The sequence below is a fragment of the Pelodiscus sinensis genome, chromosome 31, assembly GCF_052426305.1.
Source record: "Pelodiscus sinensis isolate ZL-2025 chromosome 31, ASM5242630v1, whole genome shotgun sequence".
Lineage (NCBI taxonomy): Eukaryota > Metazoa > Chordata > Testudines > Trionychidae > Pelodiscus > Pelodiscus sinensis.
In genome coordinates, this window is record NC_143082.1 from 13,403,908 (window position 1) to 13,427,213 (window position 23,306).

General features: G+C 67.8%; 1 protein-coding gene across 1 annotated transcript; it reads left to right on the top strand.

Moving 5' to 3' along the window:
- Positions 1-21,704, top strand: NXPH4 (neurexophilin 4). The gene is made up of 2 exons (XM_075901812.2): positions 1-213; positions 20,811-21,704. Exons 1-2 carry the CDS (start codon positions 160-162, stop codon positions 21,561-21,563), a joined length of 807 nt encoding a protein of 268 aa, XP_075757927.2. The 5' UTR covers positions 1-159; the 3' UTR covers positions 21,564-21,704.
- The last annotated feature ends 1,602 nt before the right edge of the window (positions 21,705-23,306 follow it).

Genomic DNA, 23,306 nt, shown 5'->3' on the forward strand with positions numbered 1-23,306 from the left:
GAAGCGGCGCTGAGCCCCGCGCCAGCCTGCGCTGCAAGTCCGGAGCCGGCCAACTTTCCCCGCCGCTCCCGGCTCGGCGCCCCGCGCCCCCCGGCCGCCCCCCTGCCCCGCTCGCCCGGCCCCGCTCCCGATGCTGCGGGAGGGTTTTTCCCCGCCGAGATGAAGCTGCTGAGCTGCCTGTCCGCGATCTTCAGCCACTGGCTGCTGCTGAAGGTACCGGCGAGGGGGCTAGTTGGGGGGCTAGTTGGGGGGCTGGTTTTGGGGGGGGCAGCTGCGGAAATGCCCTCGGGGAGAGTGAAGTTGGTGCCTGGACTCTCATGGATCAGCCCAGTTCGTGGAGCTGGGGGAGGGGGATTTGCCCCTGCAGGGGGCTTTAAAAAGTGGGGGGCTGCTGCTGGGGGGCGGGGGGTGATCGCTCTGGCTCCCCCTACACACTTTGAGATCGTGCTGTGCAGAAGGCAGGTGCGGGCTGGGAGGGGACCGGCGGAATGGGGGCCAGGGTGGGGGCAGGCAGTGGGGCAGAGTTAAGGGGGTGTGGGCTGGTTGGAGAGGGGATGGGGACTGGCAGAATGGGGGCCGGGGTGGGGGCAGGCAGTGGGGCAGAGTTAAGGGGGTGTGGGCTGGTTGGAGAGGGGATGGGGACTGGCAGAATGGGGGCCGGGGTGGGGGCAGGCAGTGGGGCAGAGTTAAGGGGGTGTGGGCTGGTTGGAGAGGGGATGGGGGCTGGCAGAATGGGGGCCAGGGTGGGGGCAGGCAGTGGGGCAGAGTTAAGGGGGTGTGGGCTGGTTGGAGAGGGGATGGGGGCTGGCAGAATGGGGGCCGGGGTGGGGGCAGGCAGTGGGGCAGAGTTAAGGGGGCGTGGGGGCAGGGTGGGGGCAGGCAGTGGGGCAGGCAGTGGGGCAGAGTTAAGGGGGCGTGGGCTGGGTGGGGGTCAGGGTGGGGTCAGGCAGTGGGGCAGAGTTAAGGGGGCGTGGGCTGGGTGCGAGGGAAAAGGGGGGCTGGCAGAATGGGGGTCAGGGTGGGGTCAGGCAGTGGGGCAGAGTTAAGGGGGCGTGGGCTGGGTGCGAGGAAAAAGGGGGGCTGGCAATTGCAGATGTTGGGGGTGGAGAAAGGTACCTGCAAGTGGGGAGTTTCCGGCGGGGGGGGGGCGCTTCTCAGCTTGGCAAATGTTTGCACGAAATCGCGACCGGGCTCCGGGGCGGGGGCTGAGAAGCCGCCAAAGCCGCCGTCTGGCAGCTGCCAAAGGGGACAGGACTTGAGAGACGAGCCGGGTGGCACCGCCTCCCCCCCCCCGCCCCGGCTGCCTGGCCCGGCCCTGGCGTCTCCCCCTCTCCCCACCGGGCTGGGGGTCTGCGGTGAGGAGCGGGGCCGGAGTCCGGGGCGGGGCGTTTCGCCGTGTAGACAGACCCGGGACTGTCCAATTCGGCGTGACTGTGCCGAGTTTGCCCGCGGACCTGCCGAGCCCGACCGACTTCCCGGCGCGGTTCCTTTGGGGCCGAGCGGGGCCCCGGGGTGACGCGGGGGGCTGGCGGGAGTGCGGTGCGGAGCGGAGCGGGGCCCCGGAGAAGCCCGGGCGCTGCGGGGCCCGTTCTGCGGCCGGGCTCAATCCGGAGCGACTCCGCAATGCCAGCCTGTCGCTCCGGATTGACGCCACCCCGGGAAGCAAAGGCCCGTTGCGGGAAGGCGTCGGGCCCAATTCACCCCGCGCTCAGCCGCCCTGAGCCCTGGTGCCCACGAAGCCCCGCGGCGCGTTCACACGAGCGGCGAGTCCGCCAAAGGCTGAGCCCCGCCGGCCCCGCTCGGCTCTCGGCCCCGCAGGGCGGGGAGAGCCCGGTGCCCTGGCGATCCGGTTTGACTCCTGGCGCCCCGGCTCCGTGTGAACCGCCGGCCGGATTCCGGAGCGCAGAGTCGCCCCGGAGCAGGCGTGTGCGGCGGCGGGTTCCCGGGTGCGCAATGGGCGGGCTGGCGAGTGGGTTTGCCCCCCACGCTCTGCCCCAGCCCCTCTGCTGGGAGACCCACGGCGGAGGATGGGGGGTTCCTAGCGCTGCACCCCCCCCCCCACGTCCCCCTCCCCGCGCCCTGCCCTGGAACCGGCCTGACAGGGCTTCGCCCCCAGGACCAGCCCCCGCCTCCGCTGAACCCTAAGTCCAGGGCTGGGGACCGGGTCCTCGCTGCCCCCGCCTGCCTGAATTGGGGGGAGGGGGCTACCAGGCCTGGGGGGGCTATAGCCCCGGCTCCTGGCCCACTGGCCGTTTGGGCAGCTCCCCCGTGCCGGGCCGATGGGGCGCTTCTGGCTCCCCAAGCCGCAGCTGGCATGTGAGCGGGGCGGTGGGATTGGGGGGGCTGCCTGCTGCCCCCACCCTGCCCCAGCCCAGGCCCTTGGAGCTGGTCTGGCAGGCAGAGGGGCCGGTTTTGGCTGGAAGCCCGAGGCCCCAGGGTCCTGGTGCCCAGAGAGGGGGCAGCACAAAGCGGAGGCTCGTGGGGGGCGGGGGTAGAACAGACGTGAGATGCCTGCTCGGCTTCAGGCTGCAGATCCCCCCCCCCCACCTCGCCCGGTCGTCTGGGTCCCCGGAACGAACGGGCCTGGGGCTAGGCCTGAAATAAAGGAGGGATTGGCAGGGTGGGGGGGCCTTGCTAGGTCATGCTGCCACTGGGCAGACGCGCCAGCCAGCGGGGCACCCCACACCCGCCCTCCTCGTCCGCGCTGCCCTGCGCTGCAGCTGGCCAGAGATGGAGCGGGGGGCAGGGTGTCTAGGGCAGAGGAGGGGGCACCGGGAGGTTCTATTCCTGGCCGGGGAGTGGGAGTACTGGGGGGGTGAGAGCAGAGGGTGGTTTGGCAGCCAGGCAGTCTGGCTGTATCCTAGTCTCTGCTGCGGTCTGGTGACCCTAACCCTGCCCCCATCTGTGCCTCAGTTTCCCCTCTACAAAAGGGGGGTTGTCACTCTCAGCTGGGACTCTGGGCAGTGTCTCCCCTCAGGGCACCTCTCACCAGGGCTGGGCCTCGGTGCTGCCCGTGTCTGCGTTCACCCCCTGGTCTCTGGGTGGGTTCCCCTACACTGCAGAGAGAGTCCCTGGCGGGGTGAGGGGTCCAGTTCTGGCTGGGAGCAGCTGGTCCCAGGGGTGCCACTGGTGCCCAGAGAGGGGGCAACGCAAAGGGGAGGCCCCCTGGCACCTCCAGGCCTTGCCCAGCCTGCAGCTGGCAGGGACTGGCAGCCGGCGGGTACCCCAGAGGGTTATGAGCCACTGCCTGGCCTCCGGGCTGTTTGCCCCTGCGCGCTGTTCTCCAGCATGAACAAATGTATTTGGGCAGCAGCTTTTGTGGGCTGGAGCCTCGTGGTCGGCCCCGTGCCGTGGGGGGCCAGCGTGGCCCCGTGCCGTGGGGGGCCAGCGTGGCCCCGTGCCGTGGGGGGGCCAGCGTGGCCCCGTGCCGTGGGGGGGCCAGCGTGGCCCCGTGCCGTGGGGGGCCAGCGTGGCCCCGTGCCAGAAGGGGAGCAGCTCCCGCCGAGGGGCAAGGCTAACGAGGCTGCACCCGTGTGGCTGGACGTGGCCCACGAAGGGGAGAGCCGGAGAAGGGGGGAAACGACTCTGTGCCGGGAGCCGGCTGCTCCCCGGCTTGGATGGGGCCCGGTTTGCACGGGAAACCCGGCCGGGCAGTCCCACGCCGCAGTCTGTCTTTCCCAGCCTTTCAAACTGGCTCCTGCATGTCCCAGGGGGTGAAGGGCTCCCCTATGGCTTGTGGGGGGGTCTCGGAGTCTGATTTGTGCCCGTTCTTCCTTTGCGCCCGGTTTGGCCCGTGGCGGGAGGGGGGGGGGCAGAGGCACAGGGCTGGCAGATGCCGCATTCGTAGATGGGCAGGGAACAAGCCCCGCCGGGCTCACCAGGCCTTGCCCTGGCTCTGTGTTGCTATGGGGCCATGTCACCCACACTGCAGCGTGAGCCCCCCAGCCCTTAGATCCGCCCGGAGCGCGCCGTGTGCTGAGCCAGCAGTGATGTAAAATGGGCCCAGGGCTCCGGGCGCTGCCCCTGCTGGAGCCTGGGGCTCTTTGGAATTGTCGGGCCCCGGGGAGGTGCCCCCTTTGCCCCCTGGCTCCCACCTGGCCCTGCCTGGCAGGCTGGCTGACGCGGGTGGGGCCCGGGCTGGCGTCCCGAGGGTAGAGGTGCGGGCAGAGCGGGGTGTTGCCGGGATGAGTGTTTCTGGGGTGGGGCGCGTAGTTCTGGGGAGTCTCTCTCGGGCTGAGGGGCTGTCTGCCTGGGGCTGTTGCTCCTTGAGGATCTGGCTGGGGCTGTAGGAGATGGCCAGGGGCGTTCTGGTGTTTTCCTTGGGCCTGGCCTAGGTCCCCTCCTGGCCCTGTCAGTCGGATTCGACCCTTCCCCCGTGGGTGTTGTAGTTCTAGGAGCACTTGAGAGACACCCCGTCAGTATTTGTCTCTGTCTGAGGGGCTGGGGCAATCATGGGTGTCGCTCAGGGCCCGGCTGTCGTTTGTCTCTTTCTGAGGGGCTGCGACAAATGCGGGTGTAGCTCACAGCTTGGATGCAGTTTGTGTGAGGAGCTGGGATAAATGCGGGTGTAGCTTAGGGGCCGGCTGTAGTTTGTCTATGTGTGAGGGGCTGGGGTAAATGCAGGTGTAGCCCAGAGCTCGTCTGTAATTTGTCTCTGTGTGAGGGGCTGGGGTAAAGGCGTGTGTAGACTCATAGACTCATAGAACACTAGGACTGGAAGGGACCTCGCAAGGTCATGGAGTCCAGTCCCCTGCCTTCATGGCAGGATCAAGCCCCGTCTAGATCCACTTTGGAAGCCCTGGGGGCCACAGTGTAGCTTAGGACCCAGCTGTAGTTTGTCTGTGTGAGGGTCTGGGGTAAATGCGGGTGTAGCTCAAGGCTTCGCTGTAGATTGTCTCTGTCTGAGGGACGGGGCAAACATGGGTGTCGCTCAGGGCTGGCCTGTAGTTTGTCTCTTTCCGAGGGGCTGCGACAAATGCGGGTGTAGCTCACAGCTCGGATGCAGTTTGTGTGAAGGGTTGGATAAACGCGGGTGTAACTCACGTCTCAGCTGTAGTTTGTCTCTGACTGAGGGGCTGGGGTAAATGCGGGTGTAGCTCATGGCTTGGCTGTAGTTTGTCTATGTGAGAGGCTGGGGTAAACGCAGGTGTAGCTTAAGACCCGGCTGTAGTCTGTCTCTGTCTGAGGGGCTGGGGTAAATGCGGGTGTAGCTGAGGACCCGGCTGCAGTTTGTCTGTCTGAGGGGCTGGGGTAAACGTGGGTGTAGCTTAGGACCCGGCTGTAGTCTGCCTGTCTGAGGGGCTGGGGTAAACGCGGGTGTAGCTGAGGACCCGGCGGTAGTCTGTCTGTCTGAGGGGCTGGGGTAAACGCGGGTGTAGCTGAGGACCCAGCGGTAGTCTGTCTGTCTGAGGGGCTGGGGTAAACGCGGGTGTAGCTGAGGACCCGGCGGTAGTCTGTCTGAGGGGCTGGGGTAAACGCGGGTGTAGCTGAGGACCCGGCGGTAGTCTGTCTGTCTGAGGGGCTGGGGTAAACGTGGGTGTAGCTGAGGACCCGGCGGTAGTCTGTCTGTCTGAGGGGCTGGGGTAAACGCGGGTGTAGCTGAGGACCCGGCGGTAGTCTGTCTGTCTGAGGGGCTGGGGTAAACACGGGTGTAGCTGAGGACCCGGCGGTAGTCTGTCTGTCTGAGGGGCTGGGGTAAACGCGGGTGTAGCTGAGGACCCGGCGGTAGTCTGTCTGTCTGAGGGGCTGGGGTAAACGCGGGTGTAGCTGAGGACCTGGCGGTAGTCTGTCTGTCTGAGGGGCTGGGGTAAACGCGGGTGTAGCTGAGGACCCGGCGGTAGTCTGTCTGTCTGCGGGGCTGGGGTAAACGCGGGTGTAGCTCGGGGCTCGGCGGTAGTCTGTCTGAGGGGCTGGGGTAAACGCGGGTGTAGCTGAGGACCTGGCGGTAGTCTGTCTGTCTGAAGGGCTGGGGTAAACGCGGGTGTAGCTGAGGACCCGGCGGTAGTCTGTCTGTCTGAGGGGCTGGGGTAAACGCGGGTGTAGCTGAGGACCCGGCGGTAGTCTGTCTGTCTGAGGGGCTGGGGTAAACGCGGGTGTAGCTGAGGACCCGGCGGTAGTCTGTCTGAGGGGCTGGGGTAAACGCGGGTGTAGCTGAGGACCCGGCGGTAGTCTGTCTGTCTGAGGGGCTGGGGTAAACGTGGGTGTAGCTGAGGACCCGGCGGTAGTCTGTCTGTCTGAGGGGCTGGGGTAAACGCGGGTGTAGCTGAGGACCCGGCGGTAGTCTGTCTGTCTGAGGGGCTGGGGTAAACACTGGTGTAGCTGAGGACCCGGCGGTAGTCTGTCTGTCTGAGGGGCTGGGGTAAACGCGGGTGTAGCTGAGGACCCGGCGGTAGTCTGTCTGTCTGAGGGGCTGGGGTAAACGCGGGTGTAGCTGAGGACCTGGCGGTAGTCTGTCTGTCTGAGGGGCTGGGGTAAACGCGGGTGTAGCTGAGGACCCGGCGGTAGTCTGTCTGTCTGCGGGGCTGGGGTAAACGCGGGTGTAGCTCGGGGCTCGGCGGTAGTCTGTCTGAGGGGCTGGGGTAAACGCGGGTGTAGCTGAGGACCTGGCGGTAGTCTGTCTGTCTGAGGGGCTGGGGTAAACGCGGGTGTAGCTGAGGACCCGGCGGTAGTCTGTCTGTCTGCGGGGCTGGGGTAAACGCGGGTGTAGCTCGGGGCTCGGCTGTGGTCTAGACAATGGCTCCTGTGACGTGTGCTGGGTGAAAGCCGGCAGCATGGAGGGAAGGACAGGCATCCTCGCCCGGTCACAGGCATGATGCCTCCGGCTGGGACAGGGGCCAAGACAGGGTCCATGAGCCCCGGTGACCCCCTTTTCTCGGCCTGCCTGTGCCGCGACCCCCACAGGGCCCCCTCCCAGGCCCCCGGCTGCAATGCAGCTGGAGGCTCCGGGTCGCCCAGCTGGGGCCCAGGAGATGCGCTGGCCGGGAAATGCCCCCTCAGGTCCCTTTCCTAATTTGCCCCCTTGGGGTCACCCTGTGAGGGACCTCCAGGAGGCCTTTCCTCTCAGAGATGCTGCTGGCCTTTGGGAGCCCCCCCACCTCGGCTGGGCCTGGCTTAACCTCCCCCCCCCAGCTCTGCCGGGAGCGTAAGGGCCAGGACTAATCCACCCCAGAGTGGGGGTGGGCAGGCAGCCTGGGGGAACAGGCCCAAGGGGTCAACTGGCTCCTGCCCCCATGTCTCCCCCCCCCCGCCCCTGGCGCCCCCGGGTGAGTCACTCTGTCGGGGCGGGGGATGGTCTGATTCAATCTCTTGGCGCCCGCTGTGGTGACTGACTTGGAGGGGAGCGGGGTGTAGTGGTCAGAGCAGAGGGGGGCGGGGAGCCAGGACTCCTGGGTTCTCCCCGCCCGGCTCTGCCACTCACGCCCGGAGTCACCCGGCTGCCCTTCTGCGGGGAAGGGGAAGGCTCCCTGCTGTAGCCACTAGGCCTGCCCCCCGCTCCCCTTATGGAACCCTCCCTCGCCCTCGGCACGTCTCCAGTTTGCACAGTGGCCTCCGGCCTGGCTCTTCTGTCTGGGGCCTCGGGGATTTCTGATTGTTCACTGCCCCGAGCCACAGCCAACGGCATTAGTCATGGGGGGGGGGCTCGTCACAAGCACCCCCCTGCCCCCATGCTCAGGGCCTGTGTACTCCCTGCTCAGTCCAGCAGGGGAAGCCCTTGTGCACCGTCCCCCACCCCCACACGTCTGAGCAGGGCTGGCCGTGCTTTGTGCAGCCCCGTGCACCCGGTGGGGTCGAGTGGGTGCAGTGCGACAGCCCCTCCCTGGGGGTCCACCCCCCCCCACTGCGTCCCAGGAGCCACAGGGCCGGGTTGTCGGGAGGGTGGGGGAGATTTATGTGCACCGCTCGGCACCATCCTGCTCCTCCAGCCGGAGCAGGATCGGGCCGGCCTGACCCTGGTGCCACTGGGCACGGGGCACACGTCAACGTCACGCGTGTTCGGGTGGTGGTGGGGGTTTTCCCTCCTGGGCGTTCCCTTTGCGCCTCCCATATGCCAGGCCCTCTGGGGTTTGGGGGGCACTAGGGAGGCGAGACACCCCTATTACCACTGCTGCTTGAGCCGTTAGCTGACCCCTGCCCCTTCCACCCCTGTCCTGGGGGCTGCCAAGAGGAGCCCTACCCCCCATCCCTGCCCCGCCTTCTGCACCCCGAAACACAGCGGGCATGGAGACCCTGCCCCTTCCTCTGTGCCCCCGCCCCAGGGGACACCCAGCCCCCTGGCCCGCGTGGGGGGAGGGCTCCCCTGAGAGCGGCGCGGGGCTGGTGGCCCATCAATCGCGCGGCGCGGGGCAGGTAATCCTCACCCGGTGACACTTGCACATGAAACAAATTATCCCCCCGACGCGGCGCCGTGATTGTCTCTGCCAGCGCCGATCCCTCACGCTGGGCTTTTAATCCCAGCCTCTGTCCTAGGCCTCCCCCGGGGAGAGCGGGGGGGCCGGGGCACGCAGCCCCCGCCCCACCCCGGGTGAATAAGCCCTCCCTGCCCAGAGGGCGTTGAAAAGGGGCTTGCCTGTGGTTTTAATGCAGGGTAGGGGGCTGCTGGTCGGGAGTGAGGGGCACCGACAGGGCTGGGGGGGGGGACAGGGCCGGGCTGGCAGGGACTGCGGGGTGGGAGTGAGGGGCAGGGCAGGGCTATGGGGGGCCGGGCTGGCAGGGGCTGCGGGGCGGGAGTGAGGGGCACCGGCAGGATGGGGGGCAGGGCTGGGCTGGCAGGGGCTCAGGGCAGGAGTGAGGGGCATTGGCAGGATGGGGGGCAGGGCTGGGCTGGTAGGGGTTCGGGGTGGGAGTGAGGGGCACCGGCAGGATGGGGGGGCTGGGCTGGGCTGGCAGGGGCTCAGGGCAGGAGTGAGGGCCACTGGCAGGATGGAGGGGCAGGGCTGGGCTGGTAGGGGCTCAGGGCAGGAGTGAGGGGCACTGGCAGGGCTGGGGGCAGGGCTGGGCTGGCAGGGGCTGCGGGGCGGGAGTGAGGGGCACCGGCAGGATGGGGGGCAGGGCTGGGCTGGCAGGGGCTGCGGGGCGGGAGTGAGGGGCACCGGCAGGATGGGGGGCAGGGCTGGGCTGGCAGGGGCTCGGGGCAGGAGTGAGGGGCACCGGCAGGATGGGGGGCAGGGCAGGGCTGGTAGGGGCTCAGGGCAGGAGTGAGGGGCACCGGCAGGATGGGGGGCAGGGCTGGGCTGGCAGGGGCTCAGGGCAGGAGTGAGGGGCACCGGCAGGATGGGGGGCAGGGCTGGGCTGGCAGGGGCTCGGGGTGGGAGTGAGGGGCACCGGCAGGATGGGGGGGCAGGGCTGGGCTGGTAGGGGCTCAGGGCGGGAGTGAGGGGCACCGGCAGGATGGGGGGGCAGGGCTGGGCTGGCAGGGGCTCGGGGCAGGAGTGAGGGGCACCGGCAGGATGGGGGGCAGGGCAGGGCTGGGCTGGCAGGGGCTCAGGGCGGGAGTGAGGGGCACCGGCAGGATGGGGGGCAGGGCTGGGCTGGCAGGGGCTGCAGGGAGCCCAGGGCAGATTTACCTTCCGTTTGGAAAGGGGAGAACTGGATTTGCATGGGGGGCGGTTATCCACCGGCCCCCTCCCAAGGGAGACGGGGGGGGGTGATGAAGTTCCCCTGTGACCCCCTCCGCCCCATTTTTCATGCTGCCATCTGACCTTAAGGGCTGCGCCGAATCCCTTTTAATACCACTCAGGCCGTGCAGAGCGCGGAGGGACGGGAACTTTGAAATGCAATTTATGATCCTGCCTGATAAGATCTTATAAAATTTCCCGGCCACACTCAAAATTACATTTCCATAGCTCAGCCGCACTGCTCCGCGCCACGGTATGATACTTGCCACTTTTATGGCTACATTTATTGCAATAATAAAGTGAGATGGTGGGCCGTGGAGAAGGGGGGCCTGGCGGGGGAGGGGAGTGGGGGGGGACCTGGCGGGGGAGGGGGCCTTGAGGAGGGGTCCCGGAGGGGGAGGGAGGCCTTGGAGAAGGGGGGCCTGTTGGGGGTGGGAGACTGTGGAGGAGGGGTCTCAGTGGGAGAGGGGGCCTTGGAGAAGAGGGGTCCGGTGGGGGATGGGACCTTGAAGGGGGGGGTCTGGAGGGGGAGGGAGGCTTTGGAGAAGGGGGGCCTGGCGGCTAGGAGGGCAGGGAAGGGAGGCCGTGGAGAAGGGGGTCCCGGTGGGGGAGGGGGCCTTGGAGAAGGGGGTCCCAGTGGGAGAAGGGGGCCCGGCGGGGGAGGGGGCCTTAGAAGGGGCAGGGTGGGAGAGGAGGGCGAGGGAGGGGAGCTGAAGAGAAGGGGTTTTGACAGGGGAAGGGATGGGGGGCGGGGGGGGAATGGTTGGGTTGTTCCCCAGTTTCTGGCTGTGGGGGAAACTTTACATGCACAGGACAAGCCGGACTGGAGCGTTCGTGTGTGCCCAGGCATGGGGGGAGGGGAGCGGGGCAGCCCCCCACCCAGTTAAACCCCTTGCTCCCTTTGAGTCCAACCCTGAGAAATTGTGTTCTCCCTGCTTTGGAGATGGGGGAAACTGAGGCGGGGCTGGATGGGGGTGAGGCAGCGGATTCACTGGCCCAAGGTCACAGGGGAAGGAACAGACTCCGCTCCCCAACCGGAGCAGGAATGAGACCCCAGGCGTCCTGGCTTCTCAGCCCCCACCCAGCGAGGCAGCCGGGGGCTTGGGGAGGGACTGACACAGCCCAGACTCAGCCGCCCTCGAGCGCGAGACAATCACAAGACTTAGTGTCCTGCCAGGCTGCTGGCCGTCCCAGGGAAAGGGGCAATTACAGCTCCTCCGAAACCTGGCACCCGGGGATTCTCTGCCGGCGCCCCTCACCCCTCACTCCCGCCCCACAACCCCTGCCAGCCCAGCCCTGGGCTCTGGCTAGAACTCAGCACTGCTGCTCCAGCCGCGCCAACCCTGAGCGAAAGGAGACTCTCCCTCCACCGTTAGCAGTGGCGGGGCCATGACACGGGCCTGCCAGAGGTCGAATCCAGCCAGCGGAGGGCAGCGCTGTGCTGTCATGGGCGTCCCCGCCCTTCTCCTGCCGTCTGAACCTGTGACATCATACCTGCTGGCCGTGATGTCATAGGGGAGGGGCTGTGAGCTCATAGTAGGAAGGGGCGGAGCCATAGACCCTTGGGCAAGTCCTCTTCCAGGTGGCACCAAGTAGCCATTTGGGTAGCACCCCCCGCCCCAGGGAAGTGTTTGCTGTCCCGGGTCTGGGGGGTCCTTTTACCTCCGGGTTCCCACTCGCAATCCAGATCTGGGCCCCGGGCCTAGAGGGCAGGTGCTAGACTGGGAGTGAGGACTCCTGGGGTCTTTCCCTGTCTCTGCCACGGCCCTTTGCCAGCTCCCCCCCCCCCCCATGCCTCAGTTTCCCCTCCTGTCCTTTGCCTGTTAAAGGGGCTGGGTGCTCAGGTCTCCCCGCCTGGCCTAGGCAATTTGTTGAATTCCCTTGAAATAAAAGCCGAGCAGCTGGTTTAGGCCCGGATCTGGGCTGTCCACCTGCCTCCCACCTTCCCCCCCACCCCCCCGTGCTGCTGGAGGGGATGTTTTAATGCGTCGCCTCGGAAAGCCAGACTCAATTTCCTCCCTGGCCTTGTCGGGCTATTTCCCCACCTCCCCCCGGCGCCGCCGCCGCTTGGCTCCGCGCCGTCGTCCTCGCCTTCGTTCGGGGGCTCGATGAGTCACCCGGGCCCGGAGCTTTGCCCCCCCCGCCCCCCGCCGAGCCACGAAGCGCGTCGCCCCGCAGACGAGCGCGAGCCACGTGAAGGCAGGAGACGAATGTCAGGGAGAAAGAACCCAGAGGAGAAGACGAAACCCCAGGCAATGAAATATTTATTAGCCGGGGCGCGTGCCGGGCGCGTTAATAAACCAGCTGCGTGTGGGTGTTTGCTCGGGCCGCGTGGCCAGGGGGGCCCGGCTGGGCAGGGAGGGGGAGCTGGGCGGTGCCCGGGGAGCTGAGGGCGGGGGTGGCGCTGACGTTGCCTCAGCTGGGCACAAACAGGGTGGGCAGGAGAACGGGGCAGCAGTGTAAGAAACTCCGCCGGCCACCCCCGTGCTTGGGAGCGTGCGGTCTGCTGGGGTCGGGGGGTGGAGAGTACAGTTCTACTACTGCCGCCAGCCAAGGGAGTCGCCCCTCCAGCCAAGCGGAGGAGGACGGCGCAGCAGGGGCCGTGGGGGGGGGGGGGGAAGCTGGGCATCACTTGGGTGTCATTCCATAGCGGGGACAGCTCCTCACGGAGCAGGGGGCACTGGCTGGGGGGGGCTGCCACCTGGACCCCACCCACGGCAGCTTGGTAAAGGGGTAGGGGCCTGGACTGACCGGTGACGCTGTCTCCCCCCCCCCCAGGCCCCTGCCCCCCCCTCGCCTGCGCCAGCCCCCTAGAGAGAGCAGGCCCCTGCCCGGCCACCCACAGCCCCTGCCAGCCCAGCCCCCCCCCCCGCCGGCGCCCCTCACTCCCGACACACAGCCCCTGCCAGCCCAGCGCCCCCCCCGACCCCCCCCTGCCAGCGCCCCTCACTCCCAACCCACAGCCCCTGCCAGCCCTGCCCCCCCCCCCGCCCCCCCCCCTCACTCCCAACCCACAGCCCCTGCCAGCCCAGCCCCCCCCCCCCCCGCCGGCACCCCTCACCCCCAACCCACAGCCCCTGCCAGCCCTGCCCCCCCCCGCCGGCGCCCCTCACTCCCAACCCACAGCCCCTGCCAGCCCAGCCCCCCCCCGCCGGCGCCCCTCACTCCCAACCCACAGCCCCTGCCAGCCCAGCCCCCCCCCGCCGGCGCCCCTCACTCCCAACCCACAGCCCCTGCCAGCCCTGCCCCCCCGCCGGCGCCCCTCACTCCCAACCCACAGCCCCTGCCAGCCCTGCCCCCCCCTGCCGGCGCCCCTCACTCCCAACCCACAGCCCCTGCCAGCCCAGCCCCCCCCCGCCGGCGCCCCTCACTCCCAACCCACAGCCCCTGCCAGCCCTGCCCCCCCCGGCGCCCCTCACTCCTGCCCCATAGCCCCTGCCAGCCCAGCCCTGCCGGTGCCCCCCAACCCCGATCCGCAGCCCCTGCCAGCAGACTCCTCCAGCCCTGTCACTCTCAGCCTGTCACTCACCCGTGTCCCCCCCCCCCGTTCCCTCCCCAATCTCATCCCTGGGCTTGTCAGGCCTGACAGATGCACCTGGCTCGGCGCTTTCTCCTGGGCTCCTTGGAGCGATGGCGCCGGAACGGGCTGCGCTCCCCCAGCCGAGATAAATGGGAGCTGTCAGCGGCCCCTTTGTTTGCTGCTAACCTCTGGAAACCCCGCACTGGCCGGGGCTGCGCCGCGGGGGGGGGGGGCATTGGGGAGCATCGCTCACAAGTGCCAATTAATCTCTGCCTGCTAACGAAGGCAGGGCCAGCGAGGTGGGGGCCCAGTGGGCCCAGCCCCCGCCATGGGGCCCCATTGGCCTGGCTGGGCCTGCCCTGAAATCCCCCTCGGAAGGGGCGGGTCGGAGCCCCCACGCAGCTCCCCAGCCCCCGTCGGGCCTTGGCATGATGCAGCCCCAGGGAACCCCCCTCCCCCAGGTATTTGCAGAGTGGGACCCCCACCCCCGCACTGCCCCGATGGATTGTCTGGCGAGCGGCCAAACCTGCCCGGTTTTGGGGCTCCCGGCACCCCCGGCAGAGAAGGGACGGGGGAGGCGGGTAACGGTGGGAGCTGCAGGGAGAGACCCCTGGGGGGCAGCTCAGAGGGGCTGAGGGGGCTGCAGATATCTGGAAAGGGGGCAGCAGGCCTCAGACAGGGCCCTGCTGGTGCCCCTCACTCCCGCCCCACAGCCCCTGCCAGCCCTGCGCCCCCCCCCACAGCTTTACCAGCCCAGCCCCCTCCCCGCAGCCCCAGCCCCCCCAGCCCTGCCGGTGCCCCTCACTCCTGCCCCACAGCCCCTGCCAGCCCTGCGCCCCACCTCCCCCACAGCCCTTGCCAGCCCAGCCCTGCCCCCCAGCCCTGCCGCTGCTCCTCACTCCCGCCCCACAGCCCCTGGGGCAGGGGAGGGGGAAGGTCTTTCCCTTGCCCCTCACCTCCCACCCCTCAGTCAATCGCCCCCGAGGTGCATCGCCCCCAGTGGTGAATCCCAGCAGTGCGTGGGGGGGGGCCATCCAGCCCCGCGAAGGCGCAGCCCCCGGGGGGGGTCACAGGCAGCGTCTGGGCTCTGCTCATTTCCTGGTAATTTCCTGTGCCGCTCGGGAGGCTGCCCCTCCCCCCGGCAGGGTTCAATGGGGGGCGGGGGGGTCCAATAAATATGGATGAGCGGCAGGATTAATAACCGTGGGCAGGCGCGGGGCCGGGCAGCAGATGGGAGATAAGGGGGGGGGGGCTGACGTGGCTGCTGCGATTCCCCCCATCCCCCTCTGTCTGGGTCTCACCCCCGAGGACTCCTCTCTCCTGGGGGCCCCTTGTCTCCCCACCCCCCGCCCACACTGGGGCTCCGACACCCGGCTTTGAAGCTGCCTTGAAATATAGATAAGGCTGATTCTGTTCAGGGAGCACGAGGGAGATGGGGGCAGGCGGCTGGGGGTGGAAGGGCCGGCCCAGGTGTGGGGCAGGCGGCTAGGGGGTGGAAGGGCCGGCCCAGGTGGGGGGCAGGCGGCTGGGGGGTGGAAGGGCCGGCCCAGGTGGGAACAGGCAGCTGGGGGGTGGAAGGGCCGGCCCAGGTGGGGGCAGGCGGCTGGGGGTGGAAGGGCCGGCCCAGGGGGGGCAGGCGGCTGGGGGGTGGAAGGGCCGGCCCAGGTGGGGGCAGGCGGCTGGGGGGTGGAAGGGCCGGCCCAGGTGGGGGCAGGCGGCTGGGGGTGGAAGGGCCGGCCCAGGTGGGGGCAGGCGGCTGGGGGGTGGAAGGGCCGGCCCAGGTGGGGGCAGGCGGCTGGGGGGTGGGGGGCAGGCGGCTGGGGGTGGAAGGGCCGGCCCAGGTGGGGGCAGGCGGCTGGGGGTGGAAGGGCCGGCCCAGGTGGGGGCAGGCGGCTGGGGGTGGAAGGGCCGGCCCAGGTGGGGGCAGGCGGCTGGGGGTGGAAGGGCCGGCCCAGGTGGGGGCAGGCGGCTGGGGGGTGGAAGGGCCGGCCCAGGTGGGGGCAGGCGGCTGGGGGTGGAAGGGCCGGCCCAGGTGGGGGCAGGCGGCTGGGGGTGGAAGGGCCGGCCCAGGTGGGGGCAGGCGGCTGGGGGTGGAAGGGCCGGCCCAGGTGGGGGCAGGCGGCTGGGGGGTGGAAGGGCCGGCCCAGGTGGGGGCAGGCGGCTGGGGGTGGAAGGGCCGGCCCAGGTGGGGGCAGGCGGCTGGGGGTGGAAGGGCCGGCCCAGGTGGGGGCAGGCGGCTGGGGGTGGAAGGGCCGGCCCAGGTGGGGGGCAGGCGGCTGGGGGTGGAAGGGCCGGCCCAGGTGGGGGCAGGCGGCTGGGGGGTGGAAGGGCCGGCCCAGGTGGGGGGCAGGCGGCTGGGGGGTGGAAGGGCCGGCCCAGGTGGGGGCAGGCGGCTGGGGGGTGGAAGGGCCGGCCCAGGTGGGGGTCAGGGGGCCTGGATCCCACGCCCGCTGTGCAGCTCATTCCGGCAGGAGCCAGGCGAGGGAAGAGCCGCAAATCGAGGGGCTGCCAGCAGGGCTGGGCGAGAGGTTCCTGGCGAGGCCGGGAAGCAGGGGCAGCTCCGGGCTGGGCACCGTGTGGCACTTCCCCGGGGCCAGGGCCAGGGGCTGCTAGCTAGGCCGGGAGTGCGTCAGGCTGGGTGGACCCATCATGCCCTGTGTCCATGCCCCCCAATACCACACCAGCCGGGCAGCACCCACAACCCCAGGCAAGATGCCCCTGCTGTGCTACTGGCTGTTCTGGGTACCACACACACACGCCGCCTGTGCTGCCAGGTGTGTCATACACACACATGCACACACACATACTGCCTGGTGTCTCTCTCTCTCAGACACACACACACACACACACACACACACACACACACACCACCTGTGCTGCCAGGTATCTCTCTCTCTCTCACACACACACACACACACACACACACACGCCGCCTGTGCTACCAGATGTGTCATACACACACATGCACACACACATACTGCCTGGTTTCTCTCTCACACACACACATACACACACATGCTGCCTGTGCTGCCCGGTGTCTCTCACACACACACACACACACACACACACACACACACACACACACACACACACCGCCTGTGCTACCCGGTGTCACACACACACACACACACACACACACACCGCCTGTGCTGCCCGGTGTCACACACACACACACACACACACACACACCGCCTGTGCTGCCCGGTGTCACACACACACACACACACACACCCCGCCTGTGCTGCCAGGTGTCATCAGCAGGCTGGCGTTGCACTCTCCATCTCCCTTGGCACCAGAGCCCGTCTCCACCTGCCCCCTGCCCGTGCGGCCGAGACGCGGGGGGATGGTTGAGCCGAGCTCTCTGGCCCGGCACAGGGCGTACGAGGGGATGAAGCGACAAATCCCGACCCAGCCGGCGTCTCCGCCCGCGAACCCCGCAGCGGGGGGCTGGGATTTCGCAGCAGCTCCGAGCTGTGGCCACTGGAGCCGATCCCGGGCATCCCCACCCAGCCCCCGGCTTGCTGGGCGAGGGTCTGGGGCGCTGCGTAGCCGGGGTCATAGGCAAGGTGCCCAACATGCAACACCCCACCTTCCCCTGGCAACCCCCAAGCCCCCCAGCCAGCTGTTGGCAGGGCCTGCACCTCCCTGCTCCCGGCCTTGCAGGGCGCCTGGGGGAGCTGTCATAAGCTAGAGCAGCCCAGAGGCTGCTGCAATGGGCGCTGGGGGCCGGTCAGGGCCTAGATCACAGGGACTGGAAAGGTGGCTTGAAACACACCCGCCCGCCAGCCACAGCAGGTGCAGGAATAGGGCGTCCAAGAACTGGGCTGCTTGGCCCCTGCTACCGGGCTTCCGACGCGGGGGGGGGGGGGGGGCGGTCGGCCCCGGATCCTGGGGGCTGGCTCCAGACCTGATAAATTCATCCCACGGACGTCGCTTAATCCCCCCCCGGACAGATTCTACTCAGCTCGGGGGTGCGTTAGCTTCCCCGTATGGCTGGCCCCCCCGCCCCCATGCCCCCCCATCTTACCACACCTGCTCCTCACACACCCCCTTTCCCCCCCCCCGACATTGTTTGCCTGGGAAACCAGGTCGTCCGGAGCCAAGCACAAAAACCTGCCACCGCGGCAGCGCCGGGGAGCGACAGTGATTGACGAGGCCGGGCCGCGCCGTGATCAAAAGCCATCGGAGCGCAGCTGAGCGCCGACCGGTGGAGACCAGCTGCCGGGGAGGGCTTTGGAGCGGGCACCGCGTGACAAACGGGAGAGACAGCGCCAGGATGCGGGAGCCCGCGCAGGATGGGACGGGGGGGAGCGGGAACGGGGCTGGGTAAATCCAGCTGACCGTGCGAAGGGAGAGGAGCCGGGCTCTGGGGAGGGGGCTGCGCTTTCGGTTTTTCGGGGCAGGGCGACGTGTCTGGGCCGGGCACGGCCCCGTCCTGCAACGTGGGCGCTGACAGTCCCTTCGCGCCTCTCCCAAGCCGCGGTTCAGCTGGCAGCTGGGTTCCCCCTCAGGGCTGGCTACATCCGGGCAGGGAGCTGGCTTGGGGTGTGCCGCCGTGACGGTGCAGCGGGGGGTCCCCGACCCTGCACCCCGTCCGCAGCCAGACGTGACTCTCCGCCGGCCAGGAGAGTGGAAGGTTTATTGGTTCCCAGGGACGCTGGGTAGCGGAGGAGCGATGTTACCGCAGGTACCCAAAGCAGACGCCTTCTTCTGCTCCTGGGCCCTGAACCCCCCTTTCCTGCTCTCAGCCTCCTCACTCCTCCTAGACTGACTCAACTCCCAGGCCTAGTTCCCAGCTGGATGACAGCCCCCCCCCCCCTTTTCTTTTGTCCCTAATCTCCTGTGTCTGGCCCAATACACATCTGGAGTGAGCCATCCTCAGCCTCTCCTCCCTCATGCAGAGTGCTGCAAGGGGGGGAGGGACTGAGGTACACGCACCCCCCCACACAATACAGCAAGGACTGAATGTAACAGCCCCCGCCACTACGTCACAGCTGCCTGCGAATCCTGTGGAGGGAGCCACCGGGGAACAGAACCCAGGGGTCCTGACTTCCAGTCGCCCCCCTCCTATTCACCCACCCCCATTTCAGGACCGCCGCGGGGTGTCAGGACTCCCGGGTTCTCTAGCAATGCCGTGCCTGGATGGAATCCCGCCCTGGCTGCGTGCCTCAGTTTCCCTGGGACGATGCAAGGGAGTGGGACGGGGGGGAGGCGGGTGAATGTTTGCAGGGTGTCAGGACACCCGAGGACAAGAGCCACCGCCCAGGGAAGGGGGGCGCATTGCTGGGTGCCCTCCAGACTGTCCCGACGGCCCCAGCTTAAGCAGAGGGGGGAGGCTGCAGCCCAGACTCTGCCAGCTCAGCAGAAGCTGGGGGTGCGGCCAGACGTCTCCCAACACGCGCCAGCCCCGCCTGCTCCCCGGGCCCCCTGCGGCTGGGAAAGATGCCGCCGCGCTTGGCCCTGCAGATCAGAGGCTCCGTAGGATGCTCGTCTGCCCCTCCCCCCGCGCCACGCTGGCTGCCCGCTCCCTGACCACGTCCCTGCGGAGACGGGCCCCGCGTCGGCCTGAGCTGGGCACGGGCCCCGTGTCCGCGCTACCCGGAGCCCTGGTACGCCCGTGTCTGCGTCACCGAGTGCCTGCGGTGTCCGGCAGCCACGCTGCCCTGGCTGGGGTGTGTTCGGCGGCCCCCGGCCCGGCTGCCCAGGCCACTACCCACTCCGGTGCCAACAGGCTCTGGATCACTGGGGGCATTTTCCACCCTGGAGCCTCCTGGCTTCCCAGCGGCAAGGCCTCAGCCGCCAGCGCGGTGGGGTAAGTTCTGCCTCTGGTGGTGCAAACCCAGAGGGGCTCCGGTGCTGGCCGGAGGCCGTGCCCTGCGCAGGGCGGGGCAGGACGGGCACAGGGAGGCAGGGCCCAGCAGGGCAGAATGTCCGTGTTGTGGAGCCAGCGCAGGGCTCCACGGCCTTGCCCCAGGGATAGGCTTGGCCTGGAAGTCTCTGGCGAGACGTTGGCCCAGGCTGGAAAATTGCCTGTGGCTTTCAGTCAACACCTTGGCGGAGCCAGGCCCGGTTTAATGAGGCTCCCCGCCTGCTCCTTGTACCTGTGAATTACACCTGCAAATGCCTATCCCCAGCGCGGCCCCACCTGCTGCTCAGCCTTGTGTGCGAGTGTGTGCACATGTGTGTGCACGTGTACATGTGTGTGCGTGTTCACAGCTGGGGGGAGGCTGAAACATGCTGCCATGCAAGAGAAGGGAGTGCTCAAAGGTGAATGCCTATGTTTGCGAGTGTGCACGCATGGTCACGTGTGAGTGAGTGTGCATGTGTGTCCACATGTGCATGCGTGTCTGCACATTCGTGTGTGTGTGTGTGTGCATGTTCACACGTGGCTGTGTGTGCATGCTCATATGCATGTTCACACGAGTGCATGTTCACGTGTGGGTTCACATGAGTGTATGTGCATGTTCACATGTGCGTGTTCACACGACTGCGTGTGCATGTGCTCAGGTGAGCGTTATGGGCGGTGGGGTGCCCACGCTTAGGTGCTAGCACAAACCCGAAAGAACAGCGCCTCTGTGCAGCCCAAGCCCCCTTCCCGGGGCTCGGGTGCCGCGGACATGGCTGTGGGGCTGTCCCCCGATGGCGCAGAGACTGGCTGAGGCAGGGAGCCTGGCAGCTGCATGTGACCCTACAGGCGTTGGGGCTGTGGGCAGAGACGCCCTGGGAAACAGCTCAGCCCCCTCTCTCCAGCAGTTCCCTGACGTAATCCCTTGGGAGGGACACGAAGGGGAGGAGCATGGGAGGGTGTGGCCAGAAAGGGGCGTGGCAATGAAGTGGGCGTGGCAGGAGCAGGGAAGAGGCGTGGCTCTGCTGTGCTGCCCCATGGCCCCTCCCTGCCCCAGGCTCCCCCAGCACCCTGCCCTTCTCCCTGTGCCAAAGGGGGAGGGGTTACAAGCTTCCGGGGCTAGACACCCTGCAGGGGCATCGGGCGGTGCTTTAGCAAGGCTGGGCTGGGGTCCCTTGGGGATCAGGGGGCTGGAGTTTCCCGATGATCTGGGTCTGGTTTTCAAAGCAACGTGCGGCTTGCGGCTTCCCACAGCCTGGCCTGGCCCCCAGGCAGGGCAGGATGTGAGGGGCAGGGGCTGGAAATACGGCAGGGCTGGGCTGAGGAGTGGAGCCAGGGATTTGGGGAGCACGGAGGCTGGGGGGAGCAGAGCCGGCAGCCAGGGATCTGGGGGGCAGGGATTATGGGGCAGGAGGCTGGGAGCACAGGGCTGGGGGGCAGGGCTGGGAATGCAGGGCTGGGAGCCGGGGGGGCAGGGATTTGGGGGGCAGGAGGCCGGGGGGGCAGGGCTGGGAATGCAGGGCTGGGAGCCGGAGGGGCAGGGAATTGGGGGGCAGGAGGCCAGGGGGGCAGGGCTGGGGGTCAGGGAGCTGGGGGGCAGGGCTGGGAATGCAGGGCTGGGAGCCGGGGGGGGCAGGGATTTGGGGAGGCAGGAGGCCAGGGGGGCAGAGCTGGGGGTCAGGGAGCTGGGAGGCAGGGCTAGGAATGCAGGGCTGGGAGCCGGGGGGGGGGCAGGGATTTGGGGAGCAGGAGGTCGGGAGGGCAAGGCTGGGAGCACAGGTTTTGGGGGCCAGGGCCGTGCTGACTCCCTGCCCTGCTCTCTGCCCCACAGGTGGTCTGCGTGGAGGGCCACATGACCAAAACCCTGGGCTATCTGGAACTGGGCACCTCGGGCATCCTGAAGCCGCTCCCCTCCGGGGGCTTGAAGCCTGCGGCCCTGCCCCCAGCCCGGCTGTTCTCCGGGGAGCCCTCCAAGGCCAAGGCGGGCTCGGCCGGCGCCCTGAGCCCCTGGGTCTGGCCGGGGAACCAGACGGGGGCGGAGCAGCGGGCCCAGCGCAAGCCCTCGCTCAAGACGGGCCGGTCCCGGAAGATCTTCGGCTGGGGCGACTTCTACTTCAACATCAAGACCCTCAAGTTCAGCCTGCTGGTGACGGGCAAGATCGTGGACCACGTCAACGGCACCTTCAGCGTCTACTTCCGGCACAACTCCTCCAGCCTGGGCAACGTCTCCGTCAGCATCGTCCCGCCCGGCAAGGTGGTGGAGTTCGACGTGCTGGGGCCCCCGCCGGCCCCCCAGCCGCCCGAGCCCCGGCAGGCCACGCTGGCCGAGGGCAAGGCCCCCAAGGCCTTCAACTGCCACGTGGAGTACGAGAAGACGGACCGGGCCCGGAAGAACAAGCCCTGCCTCTACGACCCGGCCAAGGTGTGCTTCACGGAGCACACGCAGAGCCAGGCCGCCTGGCTGTGCGCCAAGCCCTTCAAGGTCATCTGCATCTTCGTCTCCTTCTGCAGCTTCGACTACAAGCTGGTGCAGAAGGTCTGCCCCGACTACAACTTCCAGCAGGAGCGCCCCTACTTCGGCTGACGTGGCCCCCGGGCGCCGCGGGCAGGAGGCTGCTGTGGGGCCCCCCCGCCAGCGGCCAGCTCCTTGGGTGACGGGTGGGCCGGACGCTGGGCCTGCGGAACAGCCCGAGACTGACACAGCCACACCCGGGAGGTTGCGCGAGCTGGGACGCTGGCGCCAATGGCCCCCACCCCCACCGGGAAATGGGGGTAGGGGCCACGCAGGGCCATCGAGCGACGGGTGTCGGGGGGGTGCAAAGCGAGGGGGAGCAGGGAGTATGTGCACGCAGGCTGTGTGCATTTGTAGATGCCGGTTGAACGATGGTTGGGGGGGTGTAAATGTATCCGTGACAGTGGGTGGTGTGGGCAGGGTGTGAATGGTGGGTGTGTGTAAATGTGTCAGTAACGGATGTGGGCAGAGCATGAATGGCGTGCGTCTGTAAATGTATCGGTGAGGGGGTGTGAGCAGGGTGTGAATGGCGTGCGTGTGGGCAGGGTGTGAATGGTGAATGGTGCGCCTGTGTAAATGTATCGGTGAGGGGGTGTGGCAGAGTGTGATTGGTGTGCGTGTGTAAATGTATCGGTGAGGGGGTGCGAGCAGGGTGTGAATGGCATGTGGGTGTAAATGTATCGGTGAGGGGGTGCGAGCAGGGTGTGAATGGCATGTGGGTGTAAATGTATCGGTGAGGGGTGTGAGCAGGGTGTGAATGGCGTGCGTGTGTAAATGTATCGGTGTGGGGGTGTGAGCAGGGTGTGAATGGCATGCGGGTGTAAATGTATCGGTGTGGGGGGTGTGAGCAGGGTGTGAATGGCGTGCGTGTGTAAATGTATCCGTGAGGGGGTGTGAGCAGGGTGTGATTGGCGTGCGTGTGTAAATGTTTTGGTGAGGGGGTGTGAGCAGGGTGTGAATGGCATGCGTGTGTAAATGTATCGGTGAGGGGGTGTGAGCAGGGTGTGAATGGCGTGCGTGTGTAAATATATCAGTGAGGGGTGTGAGCAGGGTGTGATTGGCGTGCGTGTGTAAATGTATCCGTGAGGGGGTGTGAGCAGGGTGTGACTGGCGTGCGTGTGTAAATGTATCCGTGATGGGTGTGAGCAGGGTGTGATTGGCGTGCGTGTGTAAATGTATCCGTGATGGGTGTGAGCAGGGTGTGATTGGCGTGCGTGTGTAAATGTATCCGTGAGGGGGTGTGAGCAGGGTGTGACTGGCGTGCGTGTGTAAATGTATCCGTGATGGGTGTGAGCAGGGTGTGATTGGCGTGCGTGTGTAAATGTATCCGTGATGGGTGTGAGCAGGGTGTGATTGGCGTGCGTGTGTAAATGTATCCGTGATGGGTGTGAGCAGGGTGTGATTGGCGTGCGTGTGTAAATGTATCCGTGATGGGTGTGAGCAGGGTGTGATTGGCGTGCGCAGGGATGTGCCTACACATGGATTGATGGGTCCGAGTCCAGTGCTGTTACCGTTATCAGCCATCGCAAGGGCCAAGCCCCCCCGCCCTGCTGGCTCCTCGTCGCGGGGGGAGCTCAGGAGCTGCCTGCTGCCGGCCCCCCGCCCTGGGCCATCGGAAGCCATGGGGAGGGGAATCCCACCTGCTCCCCTTTCCCAGCCCCAGGCTCCCCTCCTTGCTCAGGGACCCCCCGGATCTACCTCTGCCCCTGGGAAGGAACGGACCCAGGCCTGAAATTGGTGCCTCCCGCAGAGGACGCCAGAGAGCCCGGCGGGCAGCGAGGGTGTGAAATGAGAGCAGGGCGGGGGGGGGGGGTT

Coding starts and splice junctions, on each gene's coding strand:
- NXPH4 (XM_075901812.2), top strand. CDS start 160: ATGAAGCTGCTGAGCTGCCTGTCCGCGATCTTCAGCCACTGGCTGCTG. Junction 214..20,810: donor GCCACTGGCTGCTGCTGAAG/GTACCGGCGAGG, acceptor TCTGCCCCACAG/GTGGTCTGCGTGGAGGGCCA.